The sequence below is a fragment of the Bubalus bubalis genome, chromosome 20 (assembly GCF_019923935.1).
Source record: "Bubalus bubalis isolate 160015118507 breed Murrah chromosome 20, NDDB_SH_1, whole genome shotgun sequence".
Classification (NCBI taxonomy): Eukaryota; Metazoa; Chordata; class Mammalia; order Artiodactyla; family Bovidae; genus Bubalus; species Bubalus bubalis.
The window spans coordinates 38,657,360-38,675,037 of NC_059176.1; the positions used below are offsets into that span (position 1 = coordinate 38,657,360).

A 17,678-nucleotide genomic window follows, 5' to 3' on the forward strand; every position below is an offset into this window, starting at 1 on the left:
GGCACACAAACCCTCAATCTATGACAAGGGACTAGCTGAGCAGACCTAAGACGATGTGAAACGGAGACCTGCTTCAGAAAATGGCATCTGTACCCCATGAGAGGAGATCTTGGTATGATTCTCCCCCAAGGCAAGGTACAGAAGAATGTGTTAACTAGGGACCCTGTGTCACTTTGATTCACTCATTCCAGTAACTCTGAGGTGCCCAGCCCTCTAGCAGAGCAGGGGATGACAGAAAAGTAAAGGACACAGTTCCTGCCCCTTCTGGAACTAGGAATTAAGCTGCTCACACAATTCATAGTATAAGAGCTGCTGCCTTGTCTTTGGGTTGAAAAGCAGAGGCAATCTCTGGCCGTGCTGCCTGGGAAGGCTTCCTGGGCTAAAGGATTTCCTTAAGTGCTTGGAGGGAAGCTCCTCCTGGGTCTGAATCAGGAGCCCACAACACCAGCCTTATTAGCTCTGGCACTTCTTGCTCTGTTTTCAGATTGACAGGTCTGGCACAACAGCCCCAATACATACACACAGACTAAGCTTAAGACTGTTTCTCTGTACCACTTACCTGTGTTTCTTGGATCACGCTTATGCTAGGATTTTCTTTCTAAGCTGTCAGAATGCACTTCCTACCCCGCCACCACAAGATCCTGGCTGGCATCCCCCGCCTGTTTGCACAGCTCTCTCCTGTGGAGGCAGGGCCAGGGAGAGGCCGCGGCATGGCTTCCCAGGTGGCATGAAGCTTGCTGATGAGTCCTAGCCAGAGCAGGGCCCACTGCTGCCAGGCACCCTGTTCTGATGAGCAGCCCCTACGAAGAGGCGGGGGCAGGATGACAGAAAGCACTCATTAGGCCTCATACACTGGGAGGGGACTTCTGATTCTGCGAGTGTAGGGAAGCCAGATCCGGCAGGAGGAGACTCAGAGCAGCAGAACTGGTGAGCTAACCAAAGGCTCCTAACTAACACTGCCTTTTACTTGTGATCACAGACACTGTTTTGTTTGATCCTCATGTAAACGCTGAAAGCTGCCATCTGCCTCCATTTCATTGAAAGAACATTGTGGCTCAAACCAGTTAACTGACCAGGGCTAGTTAACACTAAGCTTCCTTGAGCCTGCAGATTCATGCTTGTGGTCTCGAGAGACAACTGGCCCAGGCACTTCTAAAATACACCTGGTTAGTGAGGAAAGCCTGCTAATGAAACTTCATGCTGGCCAGGGATGACAAGGAATTGGACCTGAGCTGTGGATTGAATTGTATTCCTCCAAAATTCATATGTTGAGCCCTAACCCCCAGTGTGACTATCCTTGGAGATAGGACTTTTAAGAGTTAATTAAGGTCAAATGAGGTCATAAGGGTGGGTCTTTATGTAATAGGATTGGCGGCCTCACGCACACTCACTAAGGACAGGCCACATGAGGACACTGCGAGGTGTCAGCATGCAAACCAGGGAGAGAGCCCCCACCAGAACCCAGCCACGCAGCACTCTGACCTCAGCCTGCCAGGCTTCTGAACTGTGCGAAAATACATTTCTGTCATTTAAGCCACCTAGTCTAGGGTAGTCTGTGATGGCAGCCTGAGCAGATGAAGACAGGCTATCACTGAATCTAGGCTGTTTCTTCTCTCCACATGAAATTCCTCCACCTACAATTCTAGGTGCTCAGATCTGATCTAACCTTGAAGGTCCAACCCACCTGCTCAGTGCAGCCTTCCTCACCTTAGTAAGGAGTAATCTCTCCCTCCCATGGGCTGCCCCAGTACCTTATCCTCCCTCTCTGATGACCCAGGCACCCTTGTATTACTGTCCTTTCTGGACATACCTCATCTCCCTGAGAGGTGAGGCTTGACTCCTCTCCATGTCCCCTTCAGCATTTGGCACAGGAGGCATTCAGTAAATGGCTACTGAATTTAGAGCTCTTTTCTGGCTTCAATTGGGGCACCCAGTTATACTTCACTTGGTAGGAGGTGCAAAGATTGGAACCCGAAAGCTTAATGGGTGTCCAGGGATCATTAGATGAAAGAATCAACATGTCCCACTTGTCTACTCCAGATTCTTTTATTTTTATTTTTTCCGCAGATGCCTTTTTAGTGCCGGTGTTCAGATCCTCCTGGCCCTCTTTCCAAGGCTATAGCGCACGTTGGCGGCATGCAACTTTCCGTTCGCTAAAGCCCCTTCTTCCCAGGATTGTTGATAGTTCCAAAAAGAAAAGCAAGTGAGGGTCTCTCGCCCACTTCCTCTCTTACCCTCTCTCTATTCCTTCTCCCAACTCCTTGCCAGTGAAGAAAAAAGGTGGTGAGTGCCAGGGCATACAGGTTAAAAGATGCCTTTCTTCAGTGCCCGTGGAACTACTACTGCTGGCCTTTGCTTAGAAGCCCAAAGGAAAATTCTCTCCAGAAGCTGACCAAGAACAGGCCCAAGAAAGCCTTGCAGTACTCTCTCATGTTGTGATACAGTCAAGTAGTTTCCGTGTGACTTGTCTTAAATTCAAAATGTGGGAATCTAATTCTCAGTGAGAAAGAGTATATTAAAGACCCAGAACTCTTGGTCATGTTCTTTTTCTTTATTTGAGTGCTAGTGGCTCCCCCCGGAGAAGGCGATGGCACCCCACTCCAGTACTTTGCCTGGAAAATTCCATGGATGGAGGAGCCTGGTAGGCTGCAGTCCATGCGGTCGCTGGGAGTTGGACACGACTGCGAGACTTCACTTTTCACTTTCATGCATTGGAGAAGGAAATGGCAACCCACTCCAGTGTTCTTGCCTGCAGAGTCCCAGGGACGGGGGAGCCTGGTGGCTGCCATCTGTGGGGTCGCACAGAGTCGGACGCGACTGAAGCGACTTAGCAGCAGCAGCAGCAGTGGCTCAGACAGTAAAGACTCTGCCTGCAATGCAGGAGACGTGGGTTCAATCCCTGGGCCGGGAAGATCCCCTGGAGAACAGCCTCCAGTATTCTTGCCTGGAAAATTTCATGGGCAGAGGAGTCTGGCAAACTATAGTCCATGGGGTCACAAAGAGTCAGACATGACTGAGCGACTAACACAGGTATGTTCATTTTGTGAAAAATCAGTTTTTTAACTTAAAGGGGATATGTGTTCTGCTTCATTGAAAAGTATACTTAAAAAAAAAAAAATTAAAACCCAAAACAACTGAACAATGTGCTTAGGTCACACAACTAGTTGGCGACTAGAGTAAAGGCCAGAGCTCAGATCTCCCAGCTCTGTAGTTAGTATGTATTTTAGAATCACACCCCCAAGAGCAAGAGGCAAGTCCAGTGTCAGTCACTTCTGATCTGAAAGTGAAAGTGAAGTCACTCAGTCATGTCCGACTCTTTGCAACCCCATGGACTGTAGTCTACCAGGCTCTTCTGTCCATGGGATTTTCCAGACAAAAATACTGGAGTGGGTTGCCATTGCCTTCACCAGGAGATCTTCCTGACCCAGGGATTGAACCTGGGTCTCCCACATTGTAGGCAGACGCTTTACCGTCTGAGCCACCGGGAAGTCCTTTTTGATCTGAAGTTGCTGGCAATTCTCTTGGTTTCCTTGGAGTCCTAGTTTGCATCATGAAAATGGACAAAATGGTCGAGAGGAGGTCTCTCATTACTGCTGAGGCCACACCAGCTCCCTACCTGTTGCCTGATGACTGTGGCCACTAAAGAAATCTATAGGCAGGTCACATCCTTCCTTGGTTCAGTGCTTGGGAACGAGGCTCTGTGAAAATACCCTTTAATGTTTGTGTTGACCTGTGTGCCCTGGAAGAAAGGGCAGGTGGCCTGGCCAGGCTCAGGGTGGTGCCACCTTAGGCCTTTGTCCGGACACAGGTGAGTGATTTAGTTGCAACTCCACGAGGAAGGCATATAGAGAGACATACTTACATCATATGGTAGGAGATTTCTCTTAGGTATGTTTCTTTCATTCAGCAAGACGTTCATGTCCTGTGATGACTCCCTATTGACTTTCTACTGATTTTGGGCAGCTTAAGCAGTCCCAAGTGACATTTGACTCCCCCCTAAGGCCTGGGACTGAGTGACTGGATGAAATAGTTTTATTTCATGAAGTCATGAATAGTTTTATTTTATGAAGTCCTGCCTCCATCCCCTAACCTGTCAGAAGCCTCTCAGGCAACTCTCTCCTCGTCCCCAAGGCCCTGAGCATTGAGGTCAGGCTGTTTGCATCCCCAGCCTTGCTTCCCTGCCCCTACAGGAAGTACCTAACCTGATTCAGCTGACTGTTCCTCTGTGCTCATGACATCATGCCACTCCTCTGCGCCCCGAGCCCACCTGCGTCATCCAGGAGTGGTCTCACCTACGGAGCCTCAGTGCCAGCGGTTGCCCCCTTGCAGGCTCTCCTAGTGCTGTCTCCCCGCAACATCTGAAATGTGGTTTGAGAGACAGTGCTAACTAGATGTCCTCCTCTGGCTCACTGCCAAGCCAGGGGTAGCTCGCAGCACCCCTGGCGGACCCCTTGGCTGTAATCTGGCTAAGTCCTGTCATGGGTGGTCCTGTGGGTAGAGCTTCTTACCCCCAGGCACCCAAACTGCCAACCTCCAGCTGTGTCTTCTGCAGTCAGGGACTTAAAGATAGTGGCCTCTGACAGGTCATCTCACTACCCTGCTGGTGACCTCTGTAAACTCACTTTTTCAACAGGCAACTCATAGCCAGCTCTGTTCCCAGAGGGGACTGACCCCCAAGGGACTGACCTCCCCCACCCACTCAGCGAGGGTCAGGAGTCCAGGTGGAATAAGTTATGGTTAAGATCGCATGTTCTGTGCTGATTTACCAGGATCCAGGAGTCACCACAAAGAAGGCGATGGCACCCTACTCCAGTACTCTTGCCTGGTAAATCCCAGGGATGGAGGAGCCTGGTAGGCTGCAGTCCATGGGGTCGCTAAGAGTCAGGCACGACTGAGCGACTTCACTTTCACTTTTCACTTTTCTGCATTGGAGAAGGAAATGGCAACCCACTCCAGTATTCTTGCCTGGAGGATCCCAGGGACAGAGGAGCCTAGTGGGCTGCCGTCTATGGGGTCGCACCGAGTCGGACACGACTGAAGCGACTTAGCAGCAGCAGCAGCAGCAGGAGTCGCCATCTTTGAGTTTAACATTGTGCCTGTGCCAGCCAGACTGTCCAGTTTAATATCTTTTCAATTAGTGAGTCTTCCAGTAATAGCATTTTAACAGTGAAGTTCCAAAGAAAAAACTTGTTCTTAATTTTTGTCCAAAGGGGGGAAAAGAGGCTTCTAATAATGGTATCATTATAAATTCTGAAGTGATGATCATTTGGCTGTGCGACAAAATTTGTAGCTAATAATTAAAATAAAGATTTAAGTAAATGCTTTATCAATAAAGTGGATGATAGGGGCACATTTTTCTCAGCCAGTGTCAGGGATGGCAGCCCATAGCCATGTGCTGAATTGTCACACTGCAAGTCTTTAAAATTCCTGCTGGATTTGAAGGTATTAACAAGTCCCTATCAACATTCTCTAAAGGTTTTTGATGTCATTTTAGCTATTGAACTAAAATATGTGAACTATTACTTTGTTGATTTTGTTCTTAAACCAAACTGCATTATCAATCTGAGAGTGTGTTCTTAAAGTATTGTTAAAAGTACTTTGAAAACTTGTAAATCCCTATAATTTATGTTTCTCCTGCCTCTGCTGTTTCATTCTGTCCTTCTGGTTTTAATTTGAATGCAGTCCTGTCTGGGTGTGTACCTGTAAAATTGTGTTTTTCCAAGTACAATTTACAGTCTTGACCTTAGATTTTACAGTGTTCCTAACCTTCTGTGAGCTTCCTCCTATACCAAGAAGTGGGGCTTCGGGTCACCCAGCTCTTTTATATTAGAACAGTCTAATCAAGGTTACTTGAAACAGATCTGATTTTAACGTTTCTTAGTTTATCATATAGGCCTAGGGAGTAGGTTCGGAGGGCTTCCCTGCAAGCCCATTAACTGCATTGCCCCATTTCTTAAAATGTACACAGTTGTAAACCCAGACTGCTTCAGGACAACAGTCTCGTTTATCTAAACAATTCTCCTTTTAGACTCAATGGCACTGATGGAAACACAGATAAGCAGTATGGATCGGAGGAAGGAACTTTTGGAGGTTTTTTTTTTTTTTTGGCTGAAACTGTTCCCATTCCCCTAACAAACCCCTTTTTTCTTTCCAGGGGCTTGTCTGCATATGGAATAAATTGATCTGTGTTCAATATATTCCGTGAGCTAGGGTAGGGGAAGACTACAGTGGGAGGGTATAGGAGAGGGTGTCTGTCTTCTGAGTGAGCTCTTGGCAGGTTTTAAGGAATATGGCTATTTTGCTTTAAGGGGAAGCGCGAAGGGTGAGGCGCTGTGTTAAAGTAGTGCACATATCCTGAATCCATTTCGTGGGCATCCTCTGTCCGTGATGAATCCATGGTTCCTCGTGGATTATAAGAATTTTTAAATGGATGCAAGACTTTTGGCATCTTTTCCTTAAGTTAGGAAATGAGATTTCTTTCTTTTCTGCTCCTTTCAAATATCACTTAAATTAAGCTCTGATAAGGAGTTAGGAGTATTTTTTTCCCCTCCTTACACTTCTTCAGCACGTTTTCCGTGGTTCTTACTGGTACTGCTGGCCGAGGAAGCAGGACATGGGGCAGGCCAGGGCTCTGTGGCAGCTGACCTGGGGTTCCGCCTCCGTTGCAGGTCATCGTGCAGTCCGGCCGCCACCCCACAGTACTGCAGAAGCTTTGCCAGCTGCCCTTCCAGTACTTCAGTGACCCACGGCTGATCAAAGTGCTGTTCCCGTCACTTATCGCTGCTTGTTACAACAACCTTCAGAACAAGGTCATTCTGGAGCAAGAGATGAGCTGTGTTCTACTGGCCACGTTTATTCAGGTACCTTTCTATATTTATGCCAAATTCTCTTACTCTGTGTGAAAGCTGATGAGACTGAAAAATAAAAGTGAACCAGCTGTTTACCCTTGCCATCCACACTACCCCCAGATTTCACCTATTATGTGCTCGACTGTCAAGATAGGGGTAAAACTGGGGTTTAAGTATTGTATATAATTTCTGTTCGAAGGATTTCAAGAAAAAGGTATTTTTCCAGTTAAGCCTGTACTAAGGAAATGTTTTTAATAGACTTCTTTAAGGCTTTAACTGTTACTTCATCTTGCTTTTTGTCTATTTATAGGGAATAGATAATGACTGCTGAAGAAAGATTAAAACTGCAATTTATTTCTAAATTTTTAAATAAATATTCATATGTATATACACACGTGTGTATAAAGAAAAAAAACATTTTGTTGCTTTTTCTCAAATCTAAAACTTTTAATTATGGCCTTATATTTTTCTGATACAGAGAAATTCTGTAGGACTCGAATCAGAATCAGTACTGTAGCAAAGCAGTAATTCCACATCTAAATTAACCCAGTCATCTGACAATAGAGAATCAATTTGGTTATTCTTTAACAGTTGCTAATAGCTAATCCTGTTATTTCTTTTCTGTCCTCACACAATGACATTATTTACTGAAAATCTGCCATTATTTTTTCAAATGTTGCACCCTGAAGCCAATATGTTTTTGTTGCATGACACACATATGCTTAATAGACAGCGTTTTCTGTTCCTAATAATGAAACAGAAAGCAGAACTTTGTATTGTTATTGTTCCTTATTCTGGCTAATATACATGTATCACTTTTAAAAGGGTGTAACAGTGCCCAGCTGGTTGGGATGGCTAAAGGATCCCCCAAGCTTTCTTCACCTTAGAAGTGGTTTACATTTCTTAAACTATCCTCTGTTAGATAATCAGCTAATAAAACACACTAGATCAATTATGCTTAGAAATGTTTTGTTTTCAGCTTATTTCTTTTTGAGTCTAGATTCCAGTTTCCAAAAAAATTTATCAAAAATATTCAGATTTATAGGTAGGGTATATATATTCAAAAAAATCTTACAGTTAATAATTAAAATCTTAATGAAGTTTTATATAACCATCATATCAACATATAGGAGTCTTCATATATTCTTACAGCCTTAGGATTAAAAAGGAAATACGTTATAGAGAATTTTAAGACCATGATCTTAAAATTCATTCTTTCATTCCACAGGTAAATTTTTAGTACCTCTGGTGTGCTGGGCACTGCTCCAGGCACTGGAAATACAGCAGCAAACAACACAGATACAAATTCCTGCCTTGAAATTTAGAGTCGGGGGAGTCAAACAAAACACAAATAAATGAGCAAAATAAATAGCATGTCAGATTGTGTTAAATGCTGTGGAGAAAAGTAAAGCAAGAAAGGAAAGGGAGTCAGGGACCTCCAGAGATGACATGCAGCCTTTTGTGGCCTGCACAGAGGCCTCAACCAAGACAGTGATTATCGAGCAAAGACAATTTTGTAGCTGTACCATCTTAGTCCCTTACATTTTTTCAACTGCTTGGAATATAAATGGTATCAGAATCTAAAGTAAGGCTCATATATAGTATTTTCATCTGGTGTTGATCTCAGAGTACTTCTAATTTAACTCTTCTCTATTATAGTTAATACACAATTAAATATAATTTAACACATTAACCATATATTTTAGCACAGATTTTATAAATAACTAGAAGGAAATGGCAACCCACTCCAGTGTTCTTGCCTGGAGAATCCCAGGGACGGGGAGCCTGGTGGGCTGCCGTCTGTGGGGTCGCACAGAGTCGGACACGACTGAAGTGACTTAGCAGCAGCAGCATGGAAATTTCTTATAATGCTTATTTGGGATAGGATGTTAAAAACAAGTTTGGTTTTTTCTATAAATTATTGTGCTCAAGAGAATGAAAGTACATTGGACTTTCGTTTATATAACGATTCTTCAAGGTCCCCTGTGTTAGATTATTAGTAGTCACTAGAAAATATTAAAAATAAGAGCTAGCAGTTTGTCCTAGGTTCCTGAAATTTCACATATTACAGATGACCTTTTTCATATTCCATCGAAGAGTAAAATTGCTGGACTTTAAGATTTAGCTACAGAATAGATGGACCTAAGAATATTATACTACATGAAAGAAGTCAGAGAAAGACAGTTACCACGTGATTTCACTTATATATGAAATCTAAAAAATGAAACAAACATAGCAAAACAGAAACAAACTCACAAATACAGAGCACTGGTGGTCTGGACAGTGGGATGGGGAGGTGGGCAAAATACTTGCAGCTATAAAATCAATGTCATAGGAATTTAACGTACAGCATAGGGAATACAGTCAATAATATAGTAACACTGTATGGTGACAGCTGATAACCAGACACATCATGCTGACCGTTTTAAAATGTAGATGAATATGGAATCACTATGCTGCATGCCTGAGACTAATATGATATTGTATGTCAATTATACTTCAATTTAAAAACTGTAGCTACAGAATACATAAGGGCTTTTATACTTGTGGGTTTTGTTTAATGTTAAAAGTCTGTCGATATTTTAAGACAGTATTTGGCTAAAGAATTCAGTTTGTTAGATATAAAACAAAGTTATACTTTCCACAGCAGGCAACAACCTGGCCGTTGGTGATACTTAGATTTGAGTCATCATTATTTGATTTAAATATGAGAACCTGAATTACATAACATCAGTTTCTTAAGCTTTTATATTTGGGGTTCCAAAGTATTCATGGTAAAAATAATTATCTCAGAATTCAGAGGCATTTTTAAAGCCACTCTCAGCAAAGTTCTCTGTTTGTAGCATTGATATAAAAACACTTTTCTCGTTTTACACAGGATTTTGCCCAGACTTCAGGTCAGGCAGATAACCAGTCTTATCAGCCCAAAGGTATGTCTCTACTGAAATTAAATGTCATGTGTTAGCTGGACATTTCTCACTCTACCCTTTGTAACTGTCAAGAAATCAATTTATTACATCACCTAAAATATTTGAAGTTCAGATACAAAGTATATTTCAGAGAATAAAGAAATTGATTTTGTCATCAAACATGAGTGTATCAGAATATACAGAGAAATCCATGGAAGTAAAAGAAAAGCACAAAACATCTTTATATAATTTATATTCACTTCATGCAAGTTATAATAAATGGTGAATAATTACTAAAGAGCTACCTTGTAATAGAAGAGACAATTAGATCATTAATATTGGCCTACATTACTCACATAAATGCTGAAATTACATATTTAGTTCCCTCCCGGTGTTCAGAATAAAATTGTCATTGATAGTAGCCCATATGTTCCCCTAAAATTCAAGCACTTGAATTTTTTATTGAAAATAAAAATTGTAAAATTGTTTTACATGAAGAAAGAGCACAGTTCAGGGGCCAAAAGATTTACAAAAAAATGTTTTTCCCTGTAGCATTTCTGCTGAGGTGAGTCCTGTGATCAGAGCTGAGATGTAGAATTTTCAAGTGCATTTTTACTTTTTTAAATATTCTGCTACCCACACTGTAATTGAGAAGTACAAGTTGCTCTTTGTCTGACTGTCATGTCAGCATCTCTGACTAATGAGACCTTCATCCAGATTTTCCCCAATTCTTCCATTAGTTTGATAGTCTTTAAAGTGGCCAGAGGTCTAGTCCCAGCAAGATCCTCTGGGGCACCCACTCAGTAGCCCTCACTTTGGGGGAGGAGGAGGTCACCCCAGGCAGGGGGTGTATGTGTGTCTCACAGTTCTTTACAATGGACAGGTGCTGAAAAGTACATAAATGAGAATATAACTAAAACAGTAATAGTATCATGAGAAAATGTCATGTTTTATTGGCTCAGACACTCACAAGTAAACAGAAAGCTATGCCCCTTTTTAGAAATTCAAGTCACCATCATAGTTGGCACCATTTGCCTAAGTCAGAATTAGTGTGCAAGTTCACTTCTGCCCTGACTCAGTCACAGCCTTTTTTTAAGTTGTTGGAGGCTAGGGAAAAAATCATATTGTTTCTATATCTTAAAAACAATGGTTTAAATTTTGAAAATGCCTAGAGAAATCTTCTTCTAATGTATTTATTTTTAATTGTACAGCAGTTTTGGGTTTTTTTTTTTTTCTTTTTTCTTGGCCGGTAAGAAGCATAGACATTCTTTTTCTTCCTCTTCCTCCTGACCTAAGGATGAGTCACCATTTGCTGCCTATCTGTCAGGCATGTCCCAGGGCTGCCTCTATCTGCTTGGTTTCAACCTCTCTTTTCCAAGGGATCATCTTCTCTGACTTTCATGCTTTCCCCACTTACTATGGGATTAATCTTCAAAACAGCAAATGGGGAACGGCTCCCTACTTTGCTTAGAAAAGTCATTCCTATACTGGTGACAGCTCATAATATGCTTGCCTGACTTTCAAAAATGATGATGCCACGCTAAGTCGCTAGTCTGCACCTGGACATCTGTTCCCCTGTTGCTTAGAATGTGCTCGTAACATGTTTCAAGGTGTTTTGAGTTCATTGCCCAGGTGAACCTCTAAATTCTAATGTGAAGCAGCTCCTGACACACCACATTCTTATTGCTAAGGAAGAATCCGGGTTTTATTTTGTTCACCATACTTATTTTCTTATTCCAGAGTCCAAAAACGGTGTTTTTCATAATGTTTTACCTAGAGGTTAAACATTATATATATAGTGTATGTCTGAGTAGCTTAGAAGCATGGAATAGATTGTAATTAAAATATATATTATATATTTCATACTATAGATATAGATGAGTTACCTTTACTGAAATTTGCATTGTGGTTTATTTGAAGTGTATGTCTCCATTTTGGACTCAGATATCAAAATAATTTTCATGTCTTAAATGTTGAAGATTTTAACTTGTTTACTATTCTCTTCTTTTTCCCCCCTCAGGAAAATGCCTTGGTTCCCAAGACTATCTTGAACTGGCTAACAGATTTCCTCAGCAGGCCTGGGAAGAAGCTCGACAGTTTTTCTTAAAAAAAGAGAAAAAATAAAGGTTTTGGTTGGTTGTGTATTTGAGTACCCTCATTAATATTTTAAATTGTTCAAAACATTGTAACTACTCCTTAAGAAGTTCATTTTCACATGTTTATACTCTGTAGATATGGTATATACTTTACACTATTTATAAAGACTGTAGATACTTTAATGTTCTTTCTAATTCTGGGAGTTTATTTCATTTATGCACAATAGTTTGGAGTTTGGTAACTTACGTCCTATGATAATATATACTTTGCATTTGTAATATGGGTGAAATTAGACAAAAAGTTAGCAAGTCTGTTTTGTTCTTGTAATAAAATAACTTATTCTGTTTGCAGTGGTGACTTTTCTTGTGAAGGCAATGCAGATTTGAAAGAAAAACTAATTCCAACTCTGGAAGTATCTTAAAGACTTATTAAAAGTTAACCTGCTTTAAATTTCCCTTATTAGGTTTGAGTAGAAGATGTTTGTAACAATTTAACATTCTAAATTACATAATATGTTCTAGCAGCTATCTGAAATTAACTCAGAGCATTTTATCCATTTGTCTGCCTAAACTTTGCCAGCGGCCAATATCGAGAGTCTCCTATAGAAATAGGATTGCTGAACTGAAATTCTCCAAAATAAAAATTAGGGATCCAAAAAAGATCAAACATAGTGAACCACTCTAAAGTATTTTCTCAAATAACTGCAATGAAGCTGAAGTAAAAATAAAACAGATGATCACAAAGGTCCTGAATAGACATTTTCACTCCTGTGCATGGCTCACAGCTGAACGGGAGGAGTGTCTGCCAGGAGATGTTGACCTTTTCATATGTTGTTCTCATCGTTTCTCCACCTTAAGCCGACGGTCAGTGCTAAGCCGTTCACTGAGTGATACTGGGAATTATTTCTGTCAGATAAGGATCAAACATTAGCAAGAAAAAAGATCTGATTGGGGGGGTGGGGGATTGGAATTAATACTATAAGATTCAAGACTGGGGGCGGAGGGGACGGAAAATACGGAAGTTACACCGGATTGTTAAAAGCAAACTTACCTCCTGTTCAGGACACTTATTTTTGGATCCTCCCAAGTCTGTCGAGTTATGTGTACGCTGTTTTTACTTCTTTGCAAATAGAAAATAAAGAGGTCCAATTTCAAACGAAAGAGAAAGAAAGTAAACGCAATCCCTGTGCGCTCTGTGCTCCTACCGCCCGGCCCCCGGGGTCTTCCGCGCGCTCGGGCTGCGGGGCCCGGCTGGGCTCGGGCTCGGGGCGGGGAAAACCCCTCCCGCTCCAGCGGAGCCCGCTCCCAGGGCTTGGCGGAGACTCGGACCCGGGCGCCAGACCCAGGGCCCGGGGCCCTCGCCGCGGCGCGCGCAGAAGCACCTCGAGCCGCGGCCCGGCTGAGCGCCGCACACCGGGAAGCCGAGGGAGCTCGGCCCTGGCGCCCGCACCTCCCCTCCGGCCGGCGGCCCGGGGCTGCTCCGTGGCCAGAGGGCCTGGGAGCCAGGTACCGGCGGCCGGCTTCTTGCGCGACCCGCCGCTGCCCGGGGCGCCCCATCCAGGAGGGGCGTTCCCAAATTCCGCTTTTCCCCGCATCTTGGGGCGTGGATGCAGAATCCTTGTAGCTGAAATGAATAATCAAATATTTATACGATTTCCTACAAGACGCTTCACAATAGAAATATGCTTATCTGGTCGGAAATTTGCCAAAAAGCCATAAATAATTGAGACAGCTGTGATTAACCTTCCAGAAACCATACCAGAATTCGCAATTAAAACATTTAATTGAATGGTCTCATTTGGCCCGCCCCGCCCTCAACCCCCGTCCGGGAGGGGAGGAGGTTTGATTGAGACAAACCCCGGCCCCACCCGGCTGGGGAGCCTGCGAGGATCGGGCCCGGGGGCTCCTCGGGGGGGTGACTCCCGACCCGCGCGGTTTCTGGAGGTCTCAAGTTCCCTACTTTATTATTGCGCGCTCCGCCGGGGCAGAATGATTGAAGCTCTAACTCCCCTGGGTTTTACGACTTCTAAACTCTCCCAGGATGGGGAAAGCATATCGCGCAGGTGAGCGCAGGCACATCTTGCTCCAATCTACGGGGACGAGTGCCACCCACTGGCGTTTTCCTGGGGGCGGGGGCCAGGTCACCGGTCCCCTGAGGCTCAGGGGCCACAGGTGGACCCGCTGGGCCGAAACGAAAAGCCTCGGCTGTGTCCAGCCTGTAAAGCTGACGATGCGACTGGGCCCAGCCGGAGCGTAGGTAACCATTGCGCCCGGGCTTTAAAGCCCAGAATTGGAGCCAAAACGGAAAAGGCCGCCCGAGGCCCGAGAGCAGCGGCATTTGAACGCCCAACGCCTGCCCAACCGAACTTCCCGCTCTGGGCGGCAGCTCGCTGGCCTGGAGCTCCACGCGGCTAGTTCTTCCGAAGCCCAGCACGATCTCGGGGCCGTGGCTTCCTGCCGAGTTCCGGAGCCTCTCCCTCGCTCCAGGCAGTCGGGGGCGCTGTGAGCCTCGAACCCTGAACCTAGGTCCGAACTCGCCTCCTCTACCATTTTTCCTTCCTTCCTTCCCCAGGAAAGAAGCTACCTGGACCAGTTCTTCCAGAGCTCCTTGCCAACCTCTGAATTCTTGGGTCTCAATACTCTGGGAAGGGATTACTCCTCAACTACCCCTCTTCTTCCACTTCCGTCTCCCTGCTCTCACATCCGGAACCCAGAGGTCTCCCGCCTTCCATATGACACCCCCCGCCTTAAAGATCCTGTTTCCCACTGAGCAAACTCTCGGCTTTTCTCAACTCCTGCCCCTCCGCTCACTCCCTGACCCACTCTCTCACCAGCCCTTGACCTTATCGACCGGGCAGTGCCCGGATCCAAAAGATGGACTCACCTAGCACTCTAGCCTTTCTGGCGTGATTTCTGCGAGGCGCCAAACTTGCTTTATAAATTGAACCACTCCCCCACAGCACTCCACATCTGGTTCCCAATGGAGTATTTCTCTGTGCCCTTTTTCGCTCCTATTACTGCTCTCAGCCTGACTCCATTTATCAGCATCTTCCATGCACAGTCTCCATCAACAAGGTGCTAGCCTGTAATTGGTCACACAATCCTCCTTATTGCACTGAATGCCAGTATCTTGAGGAAAGTTTACCTTTACATCAATCAGACCCATATTTAAAAGCCTCTAATCTTCCCTACATCAGCTTAATAAACTCTCTGAATTTCCTGCTTTTATCACAAGTCCATTGGGACTCCTCTGCAAATAGTTTATTATTCATTCTTTCTTTCCCATCTCTAGCATGCTGCTATTCAAGCAAATTCCCTTGCTGTCTTTGGTGAATACTTGTATGGGGAAAACACAGCTAACTAAATGTGTGGCAGCTTATGCCCTCCCCCAGACAGCAGTGGCAGAATCTCACATTTTTTAAGAGAACAATCTTAGACAATGTCTTACTTAAACCTAGTCTTTGCAGCTCTGACAAAACTAAGCTTTAAAGCTATTTCATATTCAAAACTGAAAGGCTGATTTCTGTTACAAAACCCATTAAAAATTAAAGTTCGTTGGGAATACTGCCACAGGGACTTTGAATTTCCCAGAACTGTGTAGCCTTTCAATATGTATTAAATTTTGTGGTAGGGTAACCATAAACTTCTCCATCTCTGGGAATCTCTTTCCTGCTTCAATTACATAGAGCTACCCAAATTATTAGATAAATCTGCTGAGAAAATCTTATTCTAAGGTGAATCTACTTAAATAACTAACTCCCATTTCCCACCCTATGGCCTCTTTTATTGAACTGACTTTTTTACTACACAACTGGGTATCTCACTTTAAAAGTTCAGTAAGCATAAAATACACTTGTAATTGTTACAGGTAATTTAATTTACAAGGAAATCCCTACTGTATTACAGAAGATGTTTAAAGATGACCTGGGAGCCAGTAAAATTGATATTTATTAATGTAACTAACCAACCATAGATCTGACACCTCACCAGGGTCCATCATAATAAGGCTTTAGAGTCAAACTCTACTCTTGGAAACCCACATGGAAAACAATGTGCCCCTTTGGGTGGCTAGCAACAAACTACAGGAGAAGAGCTTCTGATGTTTTATACAGCAGTACACACAGATACAGGGCTTCCCAGGTGTCTCAGTGGCAAAGAATCTGCCTGCCAATGCAGGAGACTCAGATTCGATCCCTGGGTCTGAAAGATCCCCAGGAGAAGGAAATGGCTACCCACACAGTATTCTTGCCTAGAGAATCCCATGGACAGAGGAGCCTGGTATGCTATATAGTCCATGGGGTCAAAGAGTCATATGCAACTTAGCGACTAAACAACATCAACACATAGCTACAGGTATCCTAAATACACAGTAACCACTTTGATCAGAATAATTTCCCAATATTCAAAAACAGACACACTCATATAAATATCCAAAAAGGAATTAGATTTTTGATCTATGGATGGCCAAGGAAGAAGTGACTGTAATTAGATAGGCAGATGTAGCATTAAAATACTGCAATCTGTCAAAAGCAAAAATTCAAAGCTAATTAACAACCATAATGACATTTTTCAAATTCAAGAACCTGTTATTTCCTTTTAAAAAAAGACAAAACCCAATATTCTGGATCAATCAAAAGTTTTTAAAAGTAAGACTTCTGAAAGTTTAGCCCCCATCCAGTGGCCAACCAGAAGGTAAAAGGAAATATCTGTATTTCTGTTTGGGAGGGAAGAATCTAAGTTAAGGGAACAAACCCTCAAAGATTCTACCCCTGATTATTAAAACCGTTTCTGGGCACTTGAGAGGTAAAGCTGGTCCTCATTAACCCTAAATATCTCTCCCTTTATCTCTCAGTTTGCAGCACCATTTCCTAAATCCTGAAGAAGAAGAATAGTCTCTTTAATGTCTGTGCTAGCATCTCCTTGACTTTCAGGAAGAAAAATATAAATGTGGCCCAATCTTCCCACCTCCTCCCATTTTCTTTCAGTAATTGCCAGCTTTGCTGCCAGCCTCCCGTTTCTAATGGAGGGGCAGAGGGAAGGGGAGAAATTTGCTTTCAGAATTCCGCCAACAGCTCAGCTGAAACACCTACAGTGGCCTCTGGCCATCCAAGCAGCCCATGGCTTTTTAACAGCAGGCATCAACTTCTCTGTCCAACGACCAAAGATGCCCCCTCCGACACATTTTTCCCTTACCAGGCCCTACCTGAGCTAAGATGGCAACAATAGTAAGGGCGTTGCCCTCTTTCAAAACAATTCCTGGACAAAGGATATACCTTTGGGTTCTTTTAACTTGGTAGGACAATGCCAGAGATCTTTCAAGAGTAGTGGAATCACTAGTAGGCTGGCAGCTTTCTGAGTCCAAGTGAGGGCTGGTCTAGGAAAAGAAGTATCCCAGGCTGCCAAAGGGTTAAATATTTGTGAAGGGTAAAACCTGAGCCTCCCGTTTTTTTTGTGTGCTTGCCCGGGGGCCTGCTAGAGATTCAGTATCTCCCGGTTATTTCCTGCGATCACTAAAGCCAGTTTTCAAGAAAACAAGTCGCAGGGGTTTGAAATGTCACACCAAGTGACCTGGGCACGGCATATCCAGGGGCCATTCCCAGCCCCCTCCCACCCAAGCCAGCTCCCGCCCCCTGCATTTCGGGTCTGGAAAGAAAATAAACCAACGACACGCCAGACTGGTTCTGGGTGGACTTATTTTCCCTGGCAGCCGCGATCCTAGCGGGGGCTTGTTGTGGCTCCTTCAGTGTATCGCTTGCAGGTGATGCCAAATTCAGATAAGGAGCCGCCGCCCGGCCTTCTCTTCTGTCTAGACGGGGGAATTAATA

The 17,678-nt window shown here is 43.8% G+C and overlaps 1 protein-coding gene across 6 annotated transcripts in view; it reads left to right on the forward strand.

The window, feature by feature from the left end:
• SCAPER (S-phase cyclin A associated protein in the ER) overlaps positions 1 to 12,200 on the forward strand; it is a 414,652-nt gene extending 402,452 nt beyond the window's left edge. For all 6 annotated transcript variants that reach the window (XM_044933045.2, XM_025271383.3, XM_025271385.3 and 3 more), the window contains 3 exons: positions 6,669 to 6,860; positions 9,727 to 9,778; positions 11,778 to 12,200. In XM_044933045.2, coding sequence (XP_044788980.1) covers positions 6,669 to 6,860; positions 9,727 to 9,778; positions 11,778 to 11,881 — 348 coding nt within the window. In that variant the 3' untranslated portion in view covers positions 11,882 to 12,200. The remainder of the gene's footprint in view (positions 1 to 6,668; positions 6,861 to 9,726; positions 9,779 to 11,777) is intronic.
• Positions 12,201 to 17,678: the final 5,478 nt, after the last annotated feature.